Consider the following 22,801-nt stretch of genomic DNA (forward strand, 5'->3'; position numbering starts at 1 on the left):
AGAGAGTAAGATGGATCTGTGCGGAGAGAGCTGCTTTGCCAAACTCCCCTTCGCATCTTTTAACTTCCAAAATGGGGTGACTGCACACTTTTTCAAACGATCGAACGTGCCAAACGACTTAACCATTAAATTAAAAAGAGATCTACTTAATTTCAAACATCGTTCATAGCTTCATGATATTGTACTAAATTAAATTGGATCTCTTTAAACCAGTGCAAAAATTATTTTGTAAGTACTTAACTACTCAGCTCACATTGCAAATTTTGTGTGCCTGCCACCTCTTGCTGTTGATAACACTCACCTGAAACAACCAAACAAACATTTAGAACAATTTGGCAAAAACGCCGACAAACTTTATGAGATATTTGGTATTGACAGAAATTGTGCATCGCTTTTTTGTGTACTGTAACAAAAACTTTTTTCATTACGACCAAGCTGCATTAAATATAAATGTGAACTGTGTAGAGTTAACATTGACAATTAAAATTCACAAGTTTTTACAGATTTAGTTTATTTTGCCTTAAATTTGGTTTGGACACATAATAAAACAAATCTAATGCCAGCTCCAATATGAAAAATGCATGATCAAACTAGTTTTTCTGCATTTATAAGATACTCGGAGCAAATTCACACATTAAATAATTATTTCTCCTATAATTTTAGACATTTATCTGATATGTATTTCAGCGCAAAAAAATGAGGTCCACGATGCGATCGGTAATAAACACTGCAATCATACGTAGCTCTACTTTCCAGAACACTTATACACTTCCCTTTCCTTGTTATTGAAAAAATCATAGTTTTAAAAAAATGCCTTTTTATTTAAACTTAAATCCTCAATCTTAATTTCTGGATCATTAAAACAGTGTCAACTTTCTGCCGGTTGTAAAATAGCACTTGTCAAGGGCGTAATTAAAGCAAAAGAGTCGTGTTGGACCCGATTGGGGGTTTGCAAATCGGGAGGGATGGCGGGGCGGGCGTCGGTGGCAGAGCAGCCAGGCGGGCTGCATACCTGATGAGGTCGCGCGCATCTGATACGGGGCGAGGTCGGCTGATGCAAAGAGAGGGCAAGGTAGCTTGCTGCTACATGCAAAAGGCAGCGCGAGCGAGAGCGAGAGAGAGAATTCAATCCGCGCCACAGCCAGCGACACCCACACCGCGCGCGTAATAATAATAATATTATGTAGCGACCCCCCGCGGCACAGGAGGTGTTTTCTTCTGCGCACCGCGCGCGTCTATCCCGTTTTTTGCTGCTGCGCTCAAAGCCGACACACCCCCCAACCGTCGTGCCGCACATGACTAAATACCGTCGGCGCGGTGCACAACAGCATTTGCAACAAAATTAAAAAATTTGAATTTCTTGGTATTTTTTCCTTTAAATTAATCAATGATAAATCGTAAATGTCAATGTTTAGTTCAAATATAAATAATAATAATAATATAATCATATTTCTAAGTGTGGCACAAAATTTATTTTGTAAAAATATTTTCATTTTTATGTTGGGGTTGTTATTAAATTTAAATTTCTCATTTTTAATTGAGTAACTTGCAATTGATGTTTCAGATTTTTGCGTGATATTCTACAGTGGTTGATTCCAGTAACAATTAAAAAAGATTCACGTAGTGTAAAATAAAATTCAATCGTTATTAGACAATAATGTCTCAATTAATTATAAATTCGTCCATATTTCATACTTTTTAGATTGAGCTCTATACAATTTTAAAGTTAAACTAAAAAAATTTAGTCATTTATTTTTATAACGTGAATGAGATAGGGGCCCAAGTTTCCTCCCAGCTTGACGGTACGGTTGGTAGAGAAGCAGCACATTTCGCTTCTGCACCGTGTAAGAGAAATGGGTGGGTGGGTGTGGCACGTGATGTATCGACTGCGAAGCCCTCGGGCCTCATCATATTTTTATGAACGCCGCTGAATACATTATAATATGCGCTCGTCTTTCGTTCCTTTTCTCTCTCTCATTGTTTCGCCAGGCTGCTGCGCGCGGAGAACGCCTTTAAATCCTTCTTTCTTTTTGTACGCTCTCTTTCCAGTCAGCCCTGCCCAACGATAATAATTGTGAGTGCACTGAGAGCGAAAAGTGGACAGCCATTCGAATTCCATCGATTTGAGTTATGGTGTCAATGAAAAGATGCTCAGCCAGATTCATAAATTTCGCCTCTTGGGTGGCCGCCCTTAATTGGCCGTTGCGGCTTTACGGCAATAGTTCACGCAGTCTCTTCCTATGCGCAGCGTTTTGTTTTTTGTGATAAGTGTACATGCTCTCTAGGCTAATTTTCCAATTAAAATATGCGAAATGGGAAAATGGTGGCAATAAATCATTGAAAGGCATGCATTCTTCGACCCTCAATTTTCATGCCAGGACACTTGCTAAATAACAATGATGAGGAAAAAGGGTCACTGTGACGTGTTTTTACCGTCTGGGAAATTTATTCCTGTATGAATTTGGCAGACAGTTTTTATGTTTGCATCGGATTTATTGCCCCTTTGACTTTGATGAAAATTCACGTCCAAAGTTTCAAATCGGCATTTGGGAACTCGAATTTGAATAAACATTGCTAAGCACATGCAAAAAGAAGCACATCTGGAGCGTATAAATAAATCGTCAGGCCAGAAACACACATTCATCTTGATCACGGCGTGCTGGGAATAATCAAGTGTCGTGTGCCCGTCCGCCAGCAGCCAACAACCCTCATAAAAATTGCATAATGACTGAGCGGAATCCCCCGCCGCCCAGTGTATAAACAGTCTTTCGCTTTCAAATGACCTTTTGGCCTTTTACGCTCTCGTTTAAGACGAAAAATATTGGCAAAAATCAAAACGTTAAAATTCTAATGTGTTTCAAAATTAACTTAAAATTCCTGTGGGTATATCAACTGGGTCTATAATTTTGCTACTCATTTTTCAAATGTAAAAAAATATCAAAAATTCAATTTGGCCAGCGAGATTGGTACGCTGACAGCAAGTGGCGAGATCAAATTCACGAAACTCCTCACACGGTAAAGACAGAACCGCGCTCTTCATAATAATCAGTCTTCGTCTCGGTCCAAAATGGATCCATTAGAGGCAAAACCCGATTTTTTTCTCTTGCTTTTCACTCTGCTCTCATTTGGGTGATTACTAGCACGTGCTGTCGTATCCCGCGGCAATTTTCCAGCCAAGAGGCTCGGAGGCGGGGGAGGCGGATTCCATTTCTTAAGGTCGGTGTCCGCTGGCTGGCATGTGCTTATTATGCGGTCTTCATCTCCTCCTTTTTCGGCACTCCGACCCAGGTGCGTCTTTTGATTGTGCTCAGGTCAAGGGCTTCGCGCGCGATTGACACCGCAAATTGGCTTCGGCTACAACTTGTTTTTCACTTTGGTAGCAAATGTGCGCGCTGATAGGGCGACGCTTTCCATTAAGAAGCTGCCACGAGTCTTGATTAGGTTGCATTTGAATAAATTATGTTGTGAGAAGCGTGCATTAATGAAAGAAGCTTGATGGAGATTTTTCGCTGCTGACCAGGAGGAATTAGCAGTTCGCAATGTCTAGTTTCAATCTTCGTCGGCTTAATGTTTAATACAAGCGGATTATCTATTTCAAAAGCCTTGTGTTGCCAAAGGGAGACAATCGTATTGAATAATTATAAACAGACTAACAGAGCGTATCCCACATTTCTAGACCATTTTTTATTTTCCTTCATGAGGATCACGTAAGAGCATAAATTTGTGTCTAGCTTCAATCATTTTTTAATCAATCCCTGCTGTCAGTCTCATTTATTACTGCCTGTTGTCCATATATTAATGGAACAGTAATAATTAGGTATTACGTTGTTTGCAAAATCAACCAAACTCTAATTTGCTCTGATCACTTATTTATGAGGGTTTTGAGTTGTTCATCCGGGCAAGGTCCAATTTGTGCAACTTTCACTAAACGTTGTGTCAAAGGTAATTTGAGTAACTGGCTGCTTTTGCAGTAAATTTTATGGGTGGATTGCCTGGTAGATTGATCATTTTAAATTACTCGTCATAAGTTTATTTCAAATTGCGTCGTAAATCACAGTTAGTGCCGTCACCGGTATGCATTGTGATGGTATAAAGAGCTCGGTATAATGCGAAAGATAATTCGCTTTTATTTCTTAAATCTCCATTTTTATTGTTCCTCCTCCGCACGCCTTCGACTGGCCGATTTCTTAAGAAAACGAGTCAGCATTATTGTTTGCTGAAAACTGTTGGCTAATCTTTTAGCAAAATCATTCCTGGAAATGTTGCGGGCACCGTCAATTAGAGCAATTAGAATGAAAGGATGCAAATTGTGCCATTATGACTTGGTTCTTATTTGACCAGAAGACGGACAGACAGCGTGGGCGAGAAGACAACATTATTACACAAAAATTACAGGACAAGCAGAGCAAGCGAGAGATGCGTATACGCCGTGCCAGTATAAATGTATACATACACAATTACGGTGCAGGCTAATGATAATGTTGGCAGACCACCCGCAACACCAGAAACCTGCTCTCTTTCTAGAAAAGGACTCAAAAGTGCGGCAACCGCATCATCAATCACAAATTTGCGTATAATTGCGCAGCGTAGAGCGTTTTTGCTGTGTCGTCTGCTGCCACGCAAACGGTTGAAATCATCTTTAAAATAATCATGTGTACTGACCTTCAGTATCCTCAGACTTGTTCCGTATTGGAAAAACCAACAAGGAAACAATAGAATAAAATATCTAAATCGACTAAGTCTTAATGGAGAAAATATAATGCATGTTCCTCAAGAAGAAAAGAGATTCGAAATTATTTTGGTCTTAAAGGCCCATTGTATTGCTCTGTTGTCGCCATATTAATTGGAGAATTACTGTTGGATTTAACCGGCATAAGGTAAGTAATGGCCTATGGCGCATTTACTGTGTCTTAATTATCCTTAAATTGACGTATCCTGTTGTTTACCATCCAAATAATTGTCTCTTTCTTCGAGCCAAATCTTTGATCGTAATGGGGAAAGTTCCAAACTGAATTAGAGGAAGTGCCACAATTTATCAACAAAATCGCGATTGAGCGGCGGGGTGCGGGGCTGATTAATTGTCAAGCTGATTGATCGGTCGTGATCGTACCATTAGAAAGGAAAATGGCCGCGGTTTTCACCGGGGCCGAAATTTCCCGTATCCTCTAGGGCCCATTACAAACATTCTCGAGTGGTGCTGGCTGGAGGTCTTATCTAGGCAAAGAGTTGCATTAAATATAATATTTTTATGAACGCTGCGCACTATCAGCGGAGGCGATCGGATTTTTGTAAAGTGACGGCCCGCGCGCATGGGAAAAGCAAGAAAGAAAACGCCGGCCGGCGTGAGAGATGCCGATAAGCGCGCGCTCCTTCGCGGTCGGCGAGTCAAATAAATTATTAATCTGTTTCAATGATCTATCAGGGTAGGAAAATATTTGCTCTTTCATCAAGCGGCTAATTTTATGCAATTAGTCACGCCGACCATCGCGCTCAGCACATCTAACCAGCGGCGCGAGAGAGCACACCCACAACACACAGTAAGCGGAGAATGTATGACTGTGTACTCCTTGTACAAGGCTCCGCGGCGCAAAACAGGCAACTTAGTTCGCATTTGCGTGCTCCACTCGGTCTGTGTTCTTTCCAAACACGTTCCCAACTCATTAGAGCTAATATCTGCACACTGATCAATTTCAAGATAAGGCTTTTTATTTATAAACTGAAGAGAATAATAAGTTTAAATGATACTGAAGAGTTTCAAAATATATTTTACAAGGAGGCCAGTTTAATGCTCAGATCTAATTAGAGCCACAAAATGTGGCCAATGGGAGTGCATCGCCAGCCAAAAGCCTAAATTACCGCTGCGCCGATAAGCATTTCGTGGTGCGCCGTTAAATAATGGCATTAATAGTGCCGCGTGGATTGGTGCAGCCCAATAAAGCGGGCATAAAAGCGGCAATAAAGTGATTTGTTCTCGTTGTCGATAATGAGTTGTTATGAGTTGAGAAGGCGGGCGAGGGGTCATCTCATCTCTGATGCCCAGGTCGAGCGAGAAGGAATAAATAAAGCATAGCGCAGCAGCCCAATACATGTGTCAGACAGCCGGCAATCGCGCGCTTGACCGACCGATACATTCTTGTAAAACCAAGCACTTCTGCGATCATAATCGCCTTCTAATAAAAAAGAGATGAAAAGTCTGAGAGGGAAAAACACGACACGCACTCCTCCGCACTCTACAGCAGGGATGTGAGAAAAAATATGTACAAAGTAAACTGCTAAAAAGTTATTCATTTCATGTAGGAAGAGGATGTTTTATTGTAATTTGTGATTAATTTCATGATTTGTTGATTAATAATTCGTTTAAGGAATGATAGATGAAAATAATTTTTAAGATATATGTTTGATTTTAAAATTGAGTTGAAATCCGTTTAGAGTTTTGGATAAAATTTAGTTAAATTTTCAATTCACCTTCAAGTCTGAACTTACTGCAAAAATGAATTTTTAATAATTAAATATCAAATGATCCACAAAAGAGATGATTTACGTTGTGCCATCCTTCACATCCCCATGCGCACTCTGTCAGTGCACGAGTTAAAACTCACTTGCGAGTCTTGAGAGTGAGTGAGTGAGTGGACGAATGCTGCAATAAACGACGCGCGATAATACAATAAATACTCACTTTCCTGCATGTACTGTATTTACACGACGAGGTGCATGAAGGCTTCGTTTAAGCCGCACGTTGGCCGCCGCTGATAGATAAGACGCCGCCGCGATTTTTACAGCCTTTGGATGCGATGCGCTCTGTTATTATTTCAAACTTATTATTTGAACAGCTGCTATACGATATAAATAAAAATTTATTACAAAGAGACGGATTTATCACCTCGAGCATCGGCGCTTGGACGAAAGCAAAACCGAGCGCGGCAATTATTTCCTTTGCCTCCTTTGCCCGTACCCAACAGACGCTCAATTTTTCGGCTCTTAGCACAGATGAAAAATTGCTCTTCTCGCGGCTAGCTAATCTTCTTGCGGGTCAAATTTACGCCTAAGAGGAATTTGATTAACTTTTATCTAACTTTAGAGAGCTCGCAAAAAAGGTGCGCATTTGAAAATCTGTGCCAGCCGTTTCTCACCACAAACAAGAAATTTCATAGAAATTGGTGCTCGGAATTCATGCTTGTTGCTGACTCGCTAAGAGTTCTTTTTTTACTTTTGATTGGTTAGGCGTCAAAGCAATTTAGCACAAAGAGAATGGGCGGGAAATGCAATCAATCAGGCAAGTCACCCAAACACTTAGCGGGTAGTGGAAATAACCTTGTGGTGTCAAGGGGTGTTAATTCAAGTCGATGTCGCACAAAATAAACCAGTTCCCAGTCTCTTGCAACTACTAAGTGTGAAACCCCATTTTTCTTTTTGTAGGGCAATGATTCAAACATTGGTCGTTTCAAAGGAAATGTCCAGAATTGATACTCTTCATAAAAGAGTACTCCCTATGAATCAATCAACAATATTTCCTTTCATTCGGTTTGTTGCGGCCTTTGAACTTCAGCCACTCACAAAATTAGTAATATGGTACCACTGGCCTTTTGAAAAAAATATTGCAAACAGATTTGAATTTTAAATAATGATATTTAATAATGAAATAGCGCGTTTTTGCAAAAAAAAATATTACTGAGCAATGACGATGATGACCGATTTTCGATTTCTTTAGAGCAATCAACTTTAAGTGAAAACATTTCATCTTTGCACATATATTTGCAAAACTATAATTGTTTGAAATTTGCAAATATTATGTTATTGCGGAACTTTTTTCCCTTCACTTGAGATGAGCAGGATTCTCTTTAATCAGGAGGAATTTCAATGCTCCATAATTTATCAGCAAATAATTGACTTGAGGAAGCCTAAAAATTCCTTGCGCGGACAAACCGAAAGGGCAATCCACGATTGCCTGTGTGAAAATGAAATAAAAATAAACACAAACACACCAGGCTGGTCAGTGTTTTGGCCACAAAAGCAAAACTCGGAAGATCAAAGCGGCCATACCGCCCTTTATTTTTCTGCTTTTGATGCAATAATCACGGTGATTACGCTCCGGCGAGAGCAGAGTGCAGAGGAGAGGAGAAAGAGCGCGCGGCAAGCGTTCTGCCTGCGTTCTGTTCGCTCTTGCTCGCTCGCTCTTTCACTTGGAGCAGAGTTAGTTTCACTGTGTGTGTTATGACAATAGCTGGGGCGGCGGTAATTAACGGGGCGTCGTCGTTCGCTACACCAGGGGCACAAAGGGACTGACTGAGGAGGCAAGCGGCGGCAAAAGTCGTACGTCGTCGCCGCCGTCGACAAGCCGAGTGCTTGAAAATCGATGCCAAGCAAAGCAGCCAGCGCCCGCCCGGCTGCTCTGACAATAAAGAAAACGCTCAGCGTGTTTTGTCACCGGCTTTTCTGCATTTATGTACGACGACGCGAAAATTTTCTCTCGACGCTCAAATGCTTTTCTTTCAACATAAAATACAGCCACGATAAGTTTTGAAGTTCAGACTATATCGTATAAGGCAACATTTTGTGTGGAAAGTTTGCTCTATATGAAGCGTCCATCACAACTGGATGACACAAGTAGTGGCAAATTTTTAGCTCCTGTTTCGAGGTATTTTGGGTAAAAATTATTCAAATTTTCTTGTTTCAATTATAAAAATTGATTTTCATAAAATTACTGATGAAACATTATGTAACACATTTTTTCCTGCTTACGCAAATGGAATATTGTTACTGCAAAATAACCCTTGGTTTTTGACAGCAGAAGTTTAAGTAAAATTCTTCCAGGGTTGATTTTCTCATCGTTCAAATTTGTTCTGAACGAAAACGACGGATTTTTTGTCCGCAGCTCGTTATTTTGCAAATTTAATCCTCTTTTTTCCTCCCAGTGGGTGTGTGGGATCAGCGGGGGAGCAGGGAAATGCAGCCCCCGTCCGCATCATCGCCCCAGGTGGTGCACTCGCGATATGCCAGGGGGTCGTCAAAAGTGCGTCAAAAGACATCAGCCAGTCAAAAATTTGATGATGTCTCCTTTGAAAAAAGCACGGAGAGTGCGAGGAACAAAAGGAAAATCGCGTCAGAGGTCGGTTTGCGCATTGCTATATTGGCATGGTGCAACAGCCCCATTTTTGCTATCTCCAATGCAGCAAATGTTCCACTTTGACGCAGCGTGAATGCAGATTCCTCGCTCAATATTTAGTCCAAACAAATGCTGTTATTCACTCAATATGGAAATTTATATATAAAAAAAACTTTAAGGAAAGAATCAAGAATCACAAACTCGATTTGCAATAAAACGAACATCGATGGGCTGACTTATTATGACTCCAAAATGTAAAAATTGAATCAATAGACGATTTATTTAAAAAATTTATAGTTCCTCGAACCCATTTGCGATGGGAAATCGAGTGGAAGCCCCAACTTTTGGTGATCACCCACAAGAATGCGGCGAGGCGCGCTGGTGGACCATATAATTTATTCGAGACGATTATTGGCCAAGCACGCGGAGCAACAGCAGCTTCTTCGACTGCTTCTCCGGCGTTATTATTACATTACCTGATGCTTTTTTATTACTGTGTTGCGGTCGCAGCATTGCTCCACGTCCGCGTGCACTCTGATTAAAAATTAGAAGCCAAGTGGGGGTGGAGAGAAGAGGCTCGACGGACCGGACTAGTTTTTCGGCTTTGGGTGGGTGGGCATGTGCCATAATAAAACAAAACTCACCAGATTCGGCCGCAGCCCTTTCGCGCGAGGTTGAACCCGGATTCGCATGAGTGCGGGAGTGAGAAAGAGTGGAGTGAGCCGCGCGTACGCCTCAATTTGCATCCTGGCCCAAAGACGAGGTTTGGGTTTAATGGACCTTCAAGTATTTTTAATGGTTTAATTTGTGTGAAATTAGTCCATAAAAAGGAGATAAATAGCGGCAACAGTCAATTTTTTGATTGCAAAAAAATCATTTGAGCTCTTGTCTATATTCCATCAATTATGCATTATGTTAAAAAATATTGGAGTATAATAAATTCCTTTGAAATTCGCAAATTTTATAATATAAAAAAAAGGAAATTAATTGGTTCCGCCATTTCCCCACAAAAACTCTTTGATTGGTTGTGCGTTTTGGGACACAGGAATAGTGGTATTGTAACTTTCATTACTTTTTATTGCATTCAGCGACAGGGTTGGGCATTGCACGGTTGTAAGTGAGCGCAACAGCATAAGAGTGACACTATTTCCAGCAAACACGAGCGATGATCGGAAACAAATTGCGGGCGATGGCGTCAGTCGCAGGGCCGAGTCTCGGTGTGTGTTATCAGTGCATTGGCCGTTTCTTGGGCTGATCGCACGGCAGACTCTGAAGTAGCCGTGACAGTAATGAGTAACGACGACGACGACGACGACGAGGGCCACTGCACCAGGCGTGACAATAATTATTGCGTTACGCGCGCGTGCACGCAGTGCCGCCGATGCCAATTTGCGATTTTCCACGTGTGACTTCCATCGCCTCGGCCGCGCGGAGTAATTTAGGGTTTCGGACAAAACAATAATCAAGGTAGCCGAGTCCAAATAATATGCGCGCCCATTGTTTCCCTCCCCGCTCGATCTCTATCGCTCTCTCGGCAGGAATAGCAGGAAAGAAGACAAGCGAGCAAGCCGGCTCATTAGGCTGCCTGTCTGCCAAAACTTGATCAATAGCGCATCACCGGCCAATCGGTAACGATGCCTTGTATTTCGTTCAATGATTCTCTCCCTGGCAGCACATATATAGCGTTTTGTTCTTGCAGGTATTACCTCAACTCGGAAGAGCTGGGTCAATTCCTTTTTATATTATTTCAGGGTCCAATTTTAATCAATTTAATAGGCCTTCCAAAACTCACTTTTGGATGCAGCTCGTTTGGAACACAACAAAATTTTACGAGCAACTCCTTTTTCAGGCTCTAAATGATTTATCATGCAGTGAGCTCCATTGTGTCGGAAATCGCTTAAAATGACCATAACGAGAAATATGAAAGGGCGTTTAGTTAGAGTACTAATAAGGTTTGAAATCCTTTACTGACTCAAGGTCTTGCAGAGGTCTGTGATTGAGACATTCACATGTCTTATCTAAAATTTTCCGTTTTTAGGCGAACGCTACAGGATTTCTGCTCCAATTCACACTCTTGGCTGAAAACTAAAGTATTGAAATCGCCGCAATTCCAGCATTGTGAAAAGCGATAAATTTAGTTGATCTGATTTAAACGTCAAAACGACTCGCAGAGTAAACTCCATTAGCCCCCCGTCTGTCACGCTGCTTTTCCACTATTTTTATTTTTCAATTCGCAAGCGGAGATCGATCCACATTCTCCCTGGGGCGAAAATAATAGGCATTATGCACAACGCAAGACAAAAGACTCATTCTCCTGTCTCTCTAGAATGCGTCATGCACCATTGGGCCGAAACGCGCTGCAAAATAAAAGAACTGCGGAGAGAGAGAGAGAATAAAATGATTTCTTTCTCTCCTCGCCCGCCACTCGCGGCACCAGAAAAATAGGAAAAAACAGCGTCTGATGCGCGAGAAATAAAAAATCGCGGCTTCTACACAACGGGATGATTATTATTTTTCGACATGAGGCGATTACTTTTTATGGCTCTTGAGAGTAATTTACATGAGTGTAGGGTATCCAGTTTGGTCGCAGACCATTTGGGCACAATTATCACGCTCCATTAGCAAAATTAATCAAACTGCCCGAATTAGCAGACCTGACTTTTGACTCGCTCCCCATACTAATAAAAAATAAGGGGTTAAGCATTGGATGGAATTTTTCAAATTATGTTTAAATCGAATAGATTAATTTGACGGGAAAGCAAGGCACATAAAAGTTTGCCTGGTTTGTCTCTTTTGGTAGACACCAATGTTTCCACAACAATTTACAGATTGTAGGTTGGAAAAAGAAAGAGCGGCTGGCGTGGTGAGTGAGTGGCCAGGTTTCGTACGTATTTTTTATGGGTGACCATACATGACATTCCACTCGGCGGCTGGCGAAGACACGCGCTGCGTGCCTCAAAAGTAAACTGCTGAAGTAATGGGACGTTTGTAAACATTAGCGCTCGGAATCCGCCAGACCCACCGGCCATCCAGTCCGAGAGAGCCTTCACTCACTTACTCACTGACTGGCGAATAAAAACATCAAAACATTGTCTGTCTGGTGGGCGAGCAGAGCCACCCGAACCCTCCAAGACGAGTCACCCGATACTCGGCCGCGATTTGGTTTCAAGCTGAAGGCAAATTTCTGCAAAGTTGGAATCTCTGCCGTGAAAGGTATCGGGTTGACAAGAAAAACTATCTTCTAACGGCTGTTAATTTTGCACAGAGGAGCAGTGTTCCTTTAGTGCACTAAACACGCCATGTGTTCATGACGCTTGGAAGTATTATTTTGAATTGTTATCTTTCTTCAAATATACTAGTTCTTTTTATCTAACCAAAATTTCTATAGAGTTGGTTTGTGGTTAATCTTAAAAAGACTCGATTATATTAATTGATAGGAATGTAACATCTAGATCGTGATTTATTATTCAATTATTCCTGCAAATTACTCTTCATGAAAAAAATTCCTGTCTGATTTTTTAAAAATTTAAATAAATGAATTTAAATATCGATCTACTATTTTTGCTGCAGAAAAAACCTCCTAAAATCCAAGGCACGAGAGTTTGCAGAGCACTTGGCGCCATCTGCTCGTCGACGGTCAAAGTTCCGAGCGGTGTTGGCAATATTTTCGCAACGCGCGCACCCCTCGCAGGGAGCTTAGCATTCTTGCTCAAGCGATTTTAATGTTTACTCACCCTAAAGAGCCAGCTCGTCGCTTCTGGATGACTTTGTTGGCATCACTCCCTGCAAGAACAAACAAAATGAATGAATGCGTGCACCAGGGCTAGAGAGACGAGACGGAAAACGAGATTTTTACGAGCTATAAGCTGAGGGAGGCAATCGCGCCAACCCCCAACGACTCTAGTTGCTGCCAAAAATCACAGGTGGCCGATTTATTACGTGCGACCACCACGCCCTGACAACAACGACACAATAGCAGGATTTAATATCATGTTAAAAGTGATTTTTTTTCTAATCAAGGAAAATATCCAAATACAAGCGGAACAAGAGGTCCCATAGTAACACACTATAATCATGCGTAAAGGGTTGACAAGGTTGAATTTTTTTTGCTTATTTTGTTATACTATGATGCCTTAGTTGCTGCAGTAATTGAATAACATTAATATAAAAACTGACTTTAAAAAAATCTAACTAGCTTTGAAATAAAAAGCGTCATGTCATGTATATTTTTGAAAACCAACAAAAGTATTAGGAAAGTAGTGAATTTTCTTGCAAAATGTTGCATTTTTCATGGGAATCAATGAAAATTGCAAACAAGAAGCAAGACTTAAAAGAAGAACGACCGTTTACAGAACACTGTCGATATTTTGAATTTTTAATTCTCTTCTCAGAAGCAAAAGAATGTCATGAGACGAGAACAGAAATCCCCATTTCGTCCGTCTCGCGAGTGATATGCAGCACGAGACGTGCATGCATGCACACAAAGGTATATAAATGTGAAAACCAGAGAAGAAATGACCGAGATTGTTATCCGCGCAATAAACGTAGAAAAAGGTTTGTCCGCGCGCTGTGATATATGTACAGGCATCTATGTATGTAAGTATTTTGTGTTCATGCAGAGCAGGGACATAAAAACAATGGGGGCGATAGGTGCCCTGTTAGCCGAGGTGATGCCGATCTTATCGTCGCGGCAGCCACCAATTCCCCAGCTGCCGCGGCAATCTCCGAAAGAGGCTGCTGCACGAATGGGTTCGTTTTTTTATTTTCATATTATATATTTTCACTTTTCATAGCAATAGTCGTATGGAAATGCACGGTCGGCCGCACTTTCGGCTCACCTTGCCAGCCCACATCTGGTGGGCAATTTGCTTCCTGCGCCGCTGCGTTTTATCTCACCCTCACATCGCGGACAGATGCACTTTTAATTCAAATGTTGCTGCTTGCTCCTTTACCGCTGGCCCCCTTTTCACAACCTCGTTCCTCGCTCGACGCATTGCTATTATGATCACGTTCAACGAAACAAAATTTGAGCTCGCACACAAAACGGTTTTGCTCCATTCCGGCTCTAGGATTCTTCTTTCCAGTTTCCGGAGCGAGTATAAATTTTAAAAGAGCTACGAGCTACCAGCTTTAAAATGAATACTTCACTCAAACGTAAAAAAGATCGTCAAAATATAATGTGCGTACGCGCCTTATAATCGTATTTCAAGTGAAAACGGCCTCGTTGGAGTAACTGTTGCAGAGCAACAATCCGCAATGAAATGGAAGTTAAAAGTGTTTGGGCGCAGCAAATAATTTTAGCACCGCATTGTTCCGTTTGATTTCCGTGGGAATTTCAGCTACACCTTACTCCAGACACGATTTATGGGCAATTCTAAGCCAAGTGAATTACAGCTAAATTTTTACCAAATGAAAAGAAAAGAATGGATGGAAGTTTAGAGACATTTTGAAAAATAAACCTAAAATTTATTACGGTACCGAATGCGAATTTTATTGAACGCTTGCTCCTTTAAACAAATTGGTTTGGACAGCATTTTATAAACGGATTCACTAAATATCGGAAGAATACAACCGATTAAAAAAAACGTAATAAAAATATTAAATTATGGTCAAATAGTGCTACGATATTCAGAAAAACGTTTTATTAATGCTTTTTTAACTTCCTAATTGTTAAATATAGGTGAAGTTGAACAAAAATAAAAGTTTTGGCTCGTAAAAATCAGCCTGTGTGCAGTTAGCCAGGCGAAGGGCCAAAAACCGGCAAAACTCCACATCTTTGCGGCTGCGGAGCAAAGAAGTCATTACGCGGGGGTACGAGTGCGGGGCAGAGACGCGGCGGATTCAAAAAGCAAGCCGCATTCCCGCGACGATGACACTTGACCCCGTGCAGTAGGGCACCACCAGGACCACCCACTTCCACGTGTGTATGTGTGTGTGTGTCTGTTAAAGTGAAGTAAAGTGAAGCAAAGGAAGAAACGAGCCAAGCAGAGCGTTTGCAGCCTCCTTATCACCCATTGTTTTTGAAAAAGCAACTCTCTCGTTCCGTCTCTGTCTTTACATACTTAAGCTTGTATATGTATACGTTAGGTACACACATAAATACGCTGGCATTGTGTTCCAAACATTACTCGAATAACATAAAGCTGCAAGAAAACAATGCACAATATAAACGCGACGACAAAATAAAAGAATGCATGCACACAGCCAGCCAGCTCAGCCAGCCAGTCAGCGATCTATGTTTTAAAGTGTGTTTCTGCCCTACAACAGCCATTTTTTCGTCCGGCCTTTTTCGCACGGCTCAACTTTGCCACCTGGCCACTGGGTGCGTACCGAGCCATTCATGATTAGATACAAAAGCGGATCTTTCATGTTTGAATGAGACCCGAGGAATGTTTTTATGCTTTTATATTGTTCAGGATCTAAAAAAAAGAATTTACTAATAATTAAAAATTATTTGATTTAGCTATTTCTCCTGTTGCCTCATATGGTATTGAAGCTGTCTGGAAATACTTGACTTTAAAAGACTTAAATAATCTTGAATGTGCTAAGTCTAGATTTTTTAAGAAAGCCTTATGTGTCGATAAGAGAATTAAATCAAGATTTGTATATGATCTAGTTGAGACTGATTATTTTGTAAATGACTTAAAGACAAAATTCTCCCTGCCAGACACACCTGTTTATATTAAATTCTTGGATAATATGATGCATAAAAAACAAAATATTCACCCTAATTTTTACAGTACCCCAGCTATGATAAACAAGAACTGGTGGCTACCCTATTGTAAAGATCGAAGTGTTTTTACGAGATACTCTTTCCATGGTTATCATTTTCTGTTATGTAAAGACAAACGTTTCCATCTAGATGTTTCTGCTAATTGTGTTTGCCAATTCTGCGATGAAAGCGGTATAGAAATGTATCATTTCCTCAATTGTAAAAATAATACAACTACCTTATTTCAAGCTGCTAAATATAAGAAATTGCAGTTAAATAATATCGTTATATAATGTACTCTGTGTTGTACACCGTTGGTGTCTAATATAATAAATAATAATAATTCATCTTTAGCCATTTTCGGCACAAAAAGCCTAGAGTGAAGCTTTAAAGTAAAAAATAACTCCCCCGTTCATTGCTAATTTCCTTGTCTAAAAATTGATAATATTTTTCCGTTATTTTTTTGCAAAGGTTAAGCAATTGATTGCGCCCTCAAAATGTCACAAAAGATTGTTCTTTTTTCATGAGCAACAACTTATTTTTAATGGCGTTATTAAAATGAGCGTAGATAAAAAGACGCAGCTTTAGTTAATATATTCTAAGATTAAAAAAACAGGCAACATTGCGGGTCGAAAAATGAAGAAAATATTTTGACAACCAAACTGAATCGTTTTGCAACGTTATACCTCCCACCACAACTTAATTTTCCATGGCCTCATTCTAAAATTTCAATCGGTTGTGTGTTTCAGGTAGGAAAAATTAAAAATGTTTGACAAAAAGTGAACAGAGTTGAATTGAATTATTTGATGCTCTAAATAACTTGAAATGGATGCGCATATTACTGTAGCGATATTTATTGTTCGTTCATTGACCTTTTATTTTACACTAGAATCAATTTAAGCTTGGAAGACATTTCCTACACCTAATTCGAAATTTATTTGCATATTTTAAGTGATATGTAAGCTCATGAATTGTGACCTATTTCAGCTCAATACCACTTGTATACTTCTCAAGAGGAAGAAGAAGGAAATGTTGATTATTATAAACCTAATTTCAGGAGGAAAAATATGTCCAACAAGGATCAATTTCATTTCTCAAGCATTTGCTAGTGTTTTTCCCTGGCATTTGGCGAGAGACAGCGTGGCGATAAATCTGCGGCTTGGATGATTAATCGAGTCGGGAAGAAAACAATGAATTACTCTGCGCTCTGCGCTCGTCTTTCCGTTTTTCCCCATCCAGCGCAGGCAGCAGCTAGCACTAGCACACACGCGGATCTGGTTGTGGCCCTGAAGTGGCCCTTTCACTCAATGGAGCTTTTATTGCAGATCCTGTTAGACTGTAAATAAATAAGTCGTTAATTACGCGCGCCCACGCTCTCGTCGCCGCAACACTCGACTAATTAGAATATCAATTCAAGTGCACTCATCTCAGCAGGCACTAAATCTTCTGGCAAGCGAATAATTAGGCTCCAAGAACAGCCCCATTCAATTTGAATGTTAATTGCGTCAGGTAATTGGCTCCAGAGGAGTGCCATTTATCATAATTACAGGTCACTCACTCATGCATTTACAATAGAATTAGAAATTGAATAGAAATAATAAGCAAGGAAGCCGTTTTTTAAGGGCTTAACTCCTTTTACTCCTTCAAATTGTACATCAATTGAAATCAATGAAGTCATTTATAATTAATTTCAGGGTTTTACTAGGCTCTCTACGGGTCAACCGCAGTAACACCAACACAATTAATCAAAATATAAAACTATTTGCAATATTAAAATTGCTAAAAATTGTTTTATGGCAACCTGTATCCCAAAACGAAATGAAAGCTAAAAATAGGCAAAACTGCAAATTAGCATTGCCATTAAATTTAGTGAGATAAGTGGCCTTACTTTTATCATTATATCAGTACAGTTAAACACAAGGCTAAATATTTTGATGAAAATAAAATTCAGCCCCAAAAATAGTTTTGATATAGCAAAATCTTTGTTAAATCACATTATCATTACTCATTTTAATATTTCAAAGAAATCTTGAATTTTTGTATTGGTTCATCTGTTCCGAGATGGGCAACCCACTTATAGAGAACAACTCCCAAACATTTTTTGCCCCAATAACATTGCGAACGAATAACATGGGCGCACGAGCCTCATTGGAGGAAACCCAGTCTACCACAGCAGGGTATTTTATTCATCCAATTCATCCCGTGAAATTAATACACGCATGCTGGAAAGGTGCAAAGCAGCAAGTAAGCGAGTCGCTTTCGCAATGGACACATGTCATTTCCAACGTGGGCGCATCAGAACAAACTCTAACCCAAAACATACATAAACATCGCTCGGATTCTCCTATTGCAAAGTGCACGCAGAGCATAGAATGTGCTGTGCTCCCCAATTCGAGCCAATTTTCGAGTGTCATTAATAATTGTCAAAACGCGTAAGCGCGGTGATAACAGTAAAATTTGAATTTTTGAATGGTTATATCAATGTGAAAAAGCCTTATTCACCCTAAACACATATCATTAATCGAAAACTCAATTTTTCTTAGATAACTCCTATTTAAAACTCTCGAGCTGAAATATGATTATTTGCAAGGACATGGGGCGCTCTTTTGTTATGATACTCTGTAAATTTCTTTGGAAATTTTCTAGGAGGATGGATTTCTACCGAAAATCGATAACAATCTCGTTATTTCACCAAGTTATACTTTAACAGTTCTTCCTTACAAAGGTCGTTTCTTTTATTGACCTGTCTGTCTTTTTTGCATAAATTAACTCCCAATGACTTTTAAAATAAAAATATGCATTAGATCTGTCCCCTCATCTCCTCAGTCAAGATTGGACTAGGCCTTAGTAAACACGTGACATCCGACGCACTGTTCTTCAAAGCGGTGGTCATCTTTCAGGTTGAGGACCCCTTTCAACAAAATCGGACCACGGCGGGGGTGAAACAGCGGGGTCGTGGATCTGATGTTTATCATGTGCTAAACAAGCGTTTGCAAAGCTAGGCCTCAGGGTGCAGCTTACCTGGTACACACTGCGTAGTTACAGCAGACATGGATGTCAGGACGCATACGTCACTAGAGCACTTTTCCTGCCGGGGAGGTCGCACCGTCAAAAGTCTAAAATCCACGAAAACACTCGGGTAAATTTGTAACAGCTTATCGACTGTTTACAGAATCGAAGCGGCCATATTGGGTTGGTCTCGCGATGTGCGAGATGGGAGGCGAGCATTCTTATTGGACGGCGGCAACGTAGGCTTACCAGGCAGGGTTGAAGCTGTTTGCATCGTGTGGCGGGTAAATTATTTGGCATTCCTCAAGACATGCCAGCTTTTTAGTATTTATCGTATTAAATTAATATCATTTTCACAGACGTAAGGAGAGTAGAGTCTCTACTCTCCTTACACAGACGACAGATTTTTTGTGGCCATGAAGGTGCAATCGCAACTCAGACTTAAGATTTATCATAAAATTTAGCAATAATTTAGTTAAAAAGGAGGACAGGTATTAAATTTAATTAGTTTGATCACTGCGCTGTTAAAAAATAGCTCTTAAAAAATATATAATTATTTTTACAAGAAATGGAAATAAATTTAACTTAAGTGGAGAACTATGTGGGGATTTATTTTCTTTTTAAATTGGCCTATATATAGAAATAGAGGCTGAACACAAATTCATTCAGGCATCTTTATTAAAGCTGCGCATCAGGACTTATTTAAAACCTTTAAAACTATCAAACTATAATCATTAAAAATAATGATAACTCTGAATCCTCTAAATGTACTAGTATAATATTATATCGGTTATCTATATATGTATATTGCATATATAATAAAGAAAATATATTTTTTGACTTTTCAAACATTGAAATGAGCATCAATCAAGCAAAAATTAAGTGAAAAATTTTCATCCCTTCCCACCTGCGGCTATTTTTAGCTGTTTACCTAATACTTGCTTTTTATAGAGGTAAAATTTTGCTAATATAGTTTCGAGTTAAGCCACTCTCACCATTTCCAAACCAAGATTTAAATTATTATTCAGTTTATTTTGTCGCTAAATTGCGAAGAGCTGATTTGCACAGAAATTGGCGACCAGTCTTCCTTTTAATAACTAATGAAAGTAAAATTTGCAGCTCTTGGACCGATTTGTTCAACTACTAAAACATCAAGTTAAATTATGAGGATAGAATTGAAAACACAGATTGCTAATTAAAATATAGGTTTATTAGAAAAAAAGCATTTCTACAGCTTTAATTTTTTTGCGGAGACTCTACTTTTTTCATTATTTTTCCTCTTCATTTCCTGCTTCTTAAGGTTGATAGTACTTGAAACCTCATCTTGAAGCTTGGTAAAGAACGCCTTGGAAGACTTGACTGAATTTTTGTCAGCCACCTCAAGCTGCAAGAAAAGAGTTAAGTACCAGGGATGTCAAAATTTTGCGAAGATGCCTTACCTGTTTAACTTTTCCCTCTTTGATAGCTTTTTTGACAGCAGCCTTAGCGCCACCACCTACAATTTCCTTGCCCTCTTGAACCTTCCTCTTTGCCCTTTGACGAGCCTTCTTTTTCCTCCTCTCTCTGTTTTTATCTGTGTCCGTTCTTTCTTCTTTACTTAAAGGATTTCCTCGCAGTTTTCCTATGAGAAAAATAAAGAAATTAGTGGTTTACAAGGTTTTCAAATGGGACACAAACCCTTAATTTCCTCTGGGGCAAGGAGAGTGGCATCACTGGTAGCAGCTGGAGCTACCTCTTCCACCGTAATCGCAGGAAGATTACTGATAACTTTAATTTCTGGCGCTGTCTAAGGAGAAAAAATTTAAGGATGAATGTTTCATGAAAAATAATTAGAAAATCTTACTGGTCGGGGTGTGTAGTGATAATTAGAGAGTGCATCTAACTTTAGGAATAGGCTATGCAGCATTGTTTTAATTTCTACTTTTTCTGGTGAATCCTTCTCTTCTTCCTCCGACGCGTTAGGATCAGCATTGGCTTCTTTCTTTTGTTTCAGATAGTCCTAGGGAATTAAAAATGATGTTTCTAGCTTCAAAGGAAATTCAGTGATAAAAGAAAAGCAAACCTGTTCATAAATCTCAGCAAGGCTCATTTTGCTCTTGGACTGGTCCAGGGCTAGCCTCTTTTTGTATTCAATCGGCTCCTCGACAGGCTTGATTTTTCGTTCTACATCATCCCAAGCCTTGTCTTTGATCCTCTGCCGAATTATGTCTTCCAGTTTGATGGTGGTTTGCTCAGTGATCACAGGGGCTAAGGGTTAAAAAATTTAAGTGAAATCCTGAGGTTTAAAGAATTTGCATACCAGGCCGCTGTGTTCGGTCAAATTCGAGAACCTCTTCAAGCAACGAGTTTTGGGGTCTTGTGGTGGCGCTGATTTCACCATGCAGCTGCCATGGTTTCTCGCCCAACGCTTCTTCGTGAATCTTATCAATTCGTTTCTTAAGCTTATCTTGCCTCATCTCAAAACTGGATTTAGGCCCATCGTCTTTGACTTGCTCAGCATAATCTTCATCAGTATTCCTGGTAACAAATTTTTAAATCAGCCAACGCAAAGATGATGCGCCAGATTAAAATACATTAACTCTTGGAGTTTTCCATTTTGTTGGGGCTTTCGGCTCACGACTTCTTGGTTCTCTTCATCCTCAGCTTTAGAATCAAGGCCATTTTCACTATCTCCATCCTCTTCATTTGATTCATCCTCTTCCTCTTCTTCATCAAAAATTTCTTCACTCAGGTCACCTTCATCATCCTCTCCCTCAGGAGCATCAAAGAAATCTTTGTAGAACACGCCTTGACCCTAAATTTACATGTTGAGAACTTTGATCGTGAATTAGTCTTTTAACATACCTCCTCTTCGTCATCACTCCCAAGATTGTCAGCGAATAAATCTATCAACTCCTTGTCAGATTGAGCTACATCTTCATTCTCTTGGCTCAGGAGGAATTCTTCCATGTCCTGGAGCTTGAAAAACTTGTCATCCACAATTGATGGTTTCAGCTTCTTTTTGTTTTGAGTTGTTTTCCTGACCGACTCATAACCGTCCTCATTTTCTTCGTTTTCACCAATGAGTTCATCTTCTCTCTCAGGGGATTGAGTAGGCTCTTGCTCTTTTAAAACCTTGGCAGTCAATTGCTTAGCCATCAACCGAGACACTTTCTTCACTAAATTATCATAAGCATCTTGATTCTGCAGCTCGATCTGCTGCCAAATTTGCTCATCATCAAAACTGTTGATGATCAGCTCAGGAAGTGCTTCTGATGTTGGATACGCTTCTTTTTCTGAACTCTTTGTGGAATCGTAAAGCTTCTTAGTGAAGGTTTTGATTTCCGCAGCGATCTTAGGCTGGGTGCTGTAATAAATTGATCCTTTAATCATCTGGAATATTATTTTAGGGATAAGATACAACATACCATAGATATTTGTCTGGTTTGCTGGACAAGTTTTCCAACTGCTCAGCGATAGATTGCCAAAATGGAATCGACTCTATCATTTTGAGGCTGCTGTAAGAAATATAAATGTATTGTTTTAATAAAACCAGAGGGTACATAATAATCTTTGCAACATGCAGGCCAAAAGAAAATTAAAACATTTTGATTCCCCTATCCGTGATCCGTTTATAAAAACTTGTATGATATGTACGCAATCATATTCACCTCGCTTCCTTTCGAGTCAACCCAAAAAAGCTTCCAAGAGTTCAAAAATGCTAGAAAAAGCTGAGTAGAAATCTACTATCCCTGTATTTACAAAATATATTGCATGTTGCACGTTTGCTTACGAGTCGCGGGATGTTGTTTGGTTCATGACATGTGTGCTCCGTGTGCTGTGCTCTAACATCCATGCTAGCTATTCACGTTTCTTCCCTTGAATTCATGATCGATGATAGAATATAGTATATACACAGACGCCATCTTTCCTTCTCTACTAAAATATTGATTGGATTGATTGTGTGAAAAAATATATTTCCCGCGCTGCATTTAAAA

At 39.9% G+C, this 22,801-nt stretch overlaps 2 protein-coding genes across 5 annotated transcripts in view; both read right to left on the bottom strand.

Moving 5' to 3' along the window:
* The window catches only part of tgo (Aryl hydrocarbon receptor nuclear translocator homolog tgo), a 79,177-nt gene extending 60,149 nt beyond the window's left edge, over nt 1-19,028 (bottom strand). The window contains exons 1-3 of one of the 2 annotated variants that reach the window (XM_065480943.1): nt 18,837-19,028; nt 12,838-12,886; nt 254-301 (exon numbers count right to left, since the gene is read on the bottom strand). In XM_065480943.1, coding sequence (XP_065337015.1) covers nt 254-255 — 2 coding nt within the window. In that variant the 5' untranslated portion in view covers nt 256-301; nt 12,838-12,886; nt 18,837-19,028. The remainder of the gene's footprint in view (nt 1-253; nt 302-12,837; nt 12,887-18,836) is intronic. The other variant, XM_065480942.1, reaches the window with a different exon arrangement.
* Nucleotides 19,029-20,012: 984 nt separating this feature from the next.
* Nucleotides 20,013-22,637, bottom strand: LOC135936566 (U3 small nucleolar ribonucleoprotein protein MPP10). Of its 3 annotated transcripts, none has more exons than XM_065479428.1 (10): nt 22,597-22,637; nt 22,232-22,321; nt 21,669-22,170; nt 21,398-21,618; nt 21,124-21,341; nt 20,887-21,071; nt 20,668-20,823; nt 20,502-20,610; nt 20,264-20,445; nt 20,013-20,208 (listed from the first exon to the last, which is right to left on the bottom strand). In XM_065479428.1, exons 1-10 carry the CDS (start codon nt 22,620-22,622, stop codon nt 20,053-20,055), a joined length of 1,845 nt encoding a protein of 614 aa, XP_065335500.1. In that variant the 5' UTR covers nt 22,623-22,637; the 3' UTR covers nt 20,013-20,052. The 3 variants fall into 3 exon arrangements, with proteins under 3 accessions (XP_065335500.1, XP_065335502.1, XP_065335501.1); XM_065479430.1 differs by having other exon boundaries at nt 22,475-22,616; XM_065479429.1 differs by having other exon boundaries at nt 22,232-22,318; nt 22,475-22,615.
* Nucleotides 22,638-22,801: the final 164 nt, after the last annotated feature.

The sequence above is a fragment of the Cloeon dipterum genome, chromosome 2 (genome assembly GCF_949628265.1).
Source record: "Cloeon dipterum chromosome 2, ieCloDipt1.1, whole genome shotgun sequence".
Classification (NCBI taxonomy): domain Eukaryota; kingdom Metazoa; phylum Arthropoda; class Insecta; order Ephemeroptera; family Baetidae; genus Cloeon; species Cloeon dipterum.

Coding starts and splice junctions, on each gene's coding strand:
- LOC135936566 (XM_065479428.1), bottom strand. CDS start 22,622: ATGAACCAAACAACATCCCGCGACTC. Junction 20,824..20,886: donor TTGCTGAGATTTATGAACAG/GTTTGCTTTTCT, acceptor TTAATTCCCTAG/GACTATCTGAAACAAAAGAA. Junction 20,446..20,501: donor TGCCCCAGAGGAAATTAAGG/GTTTGTGTCCCA, acceptor TTTTTCTCATAG/GAAAACTGCGAGGAAATCCT.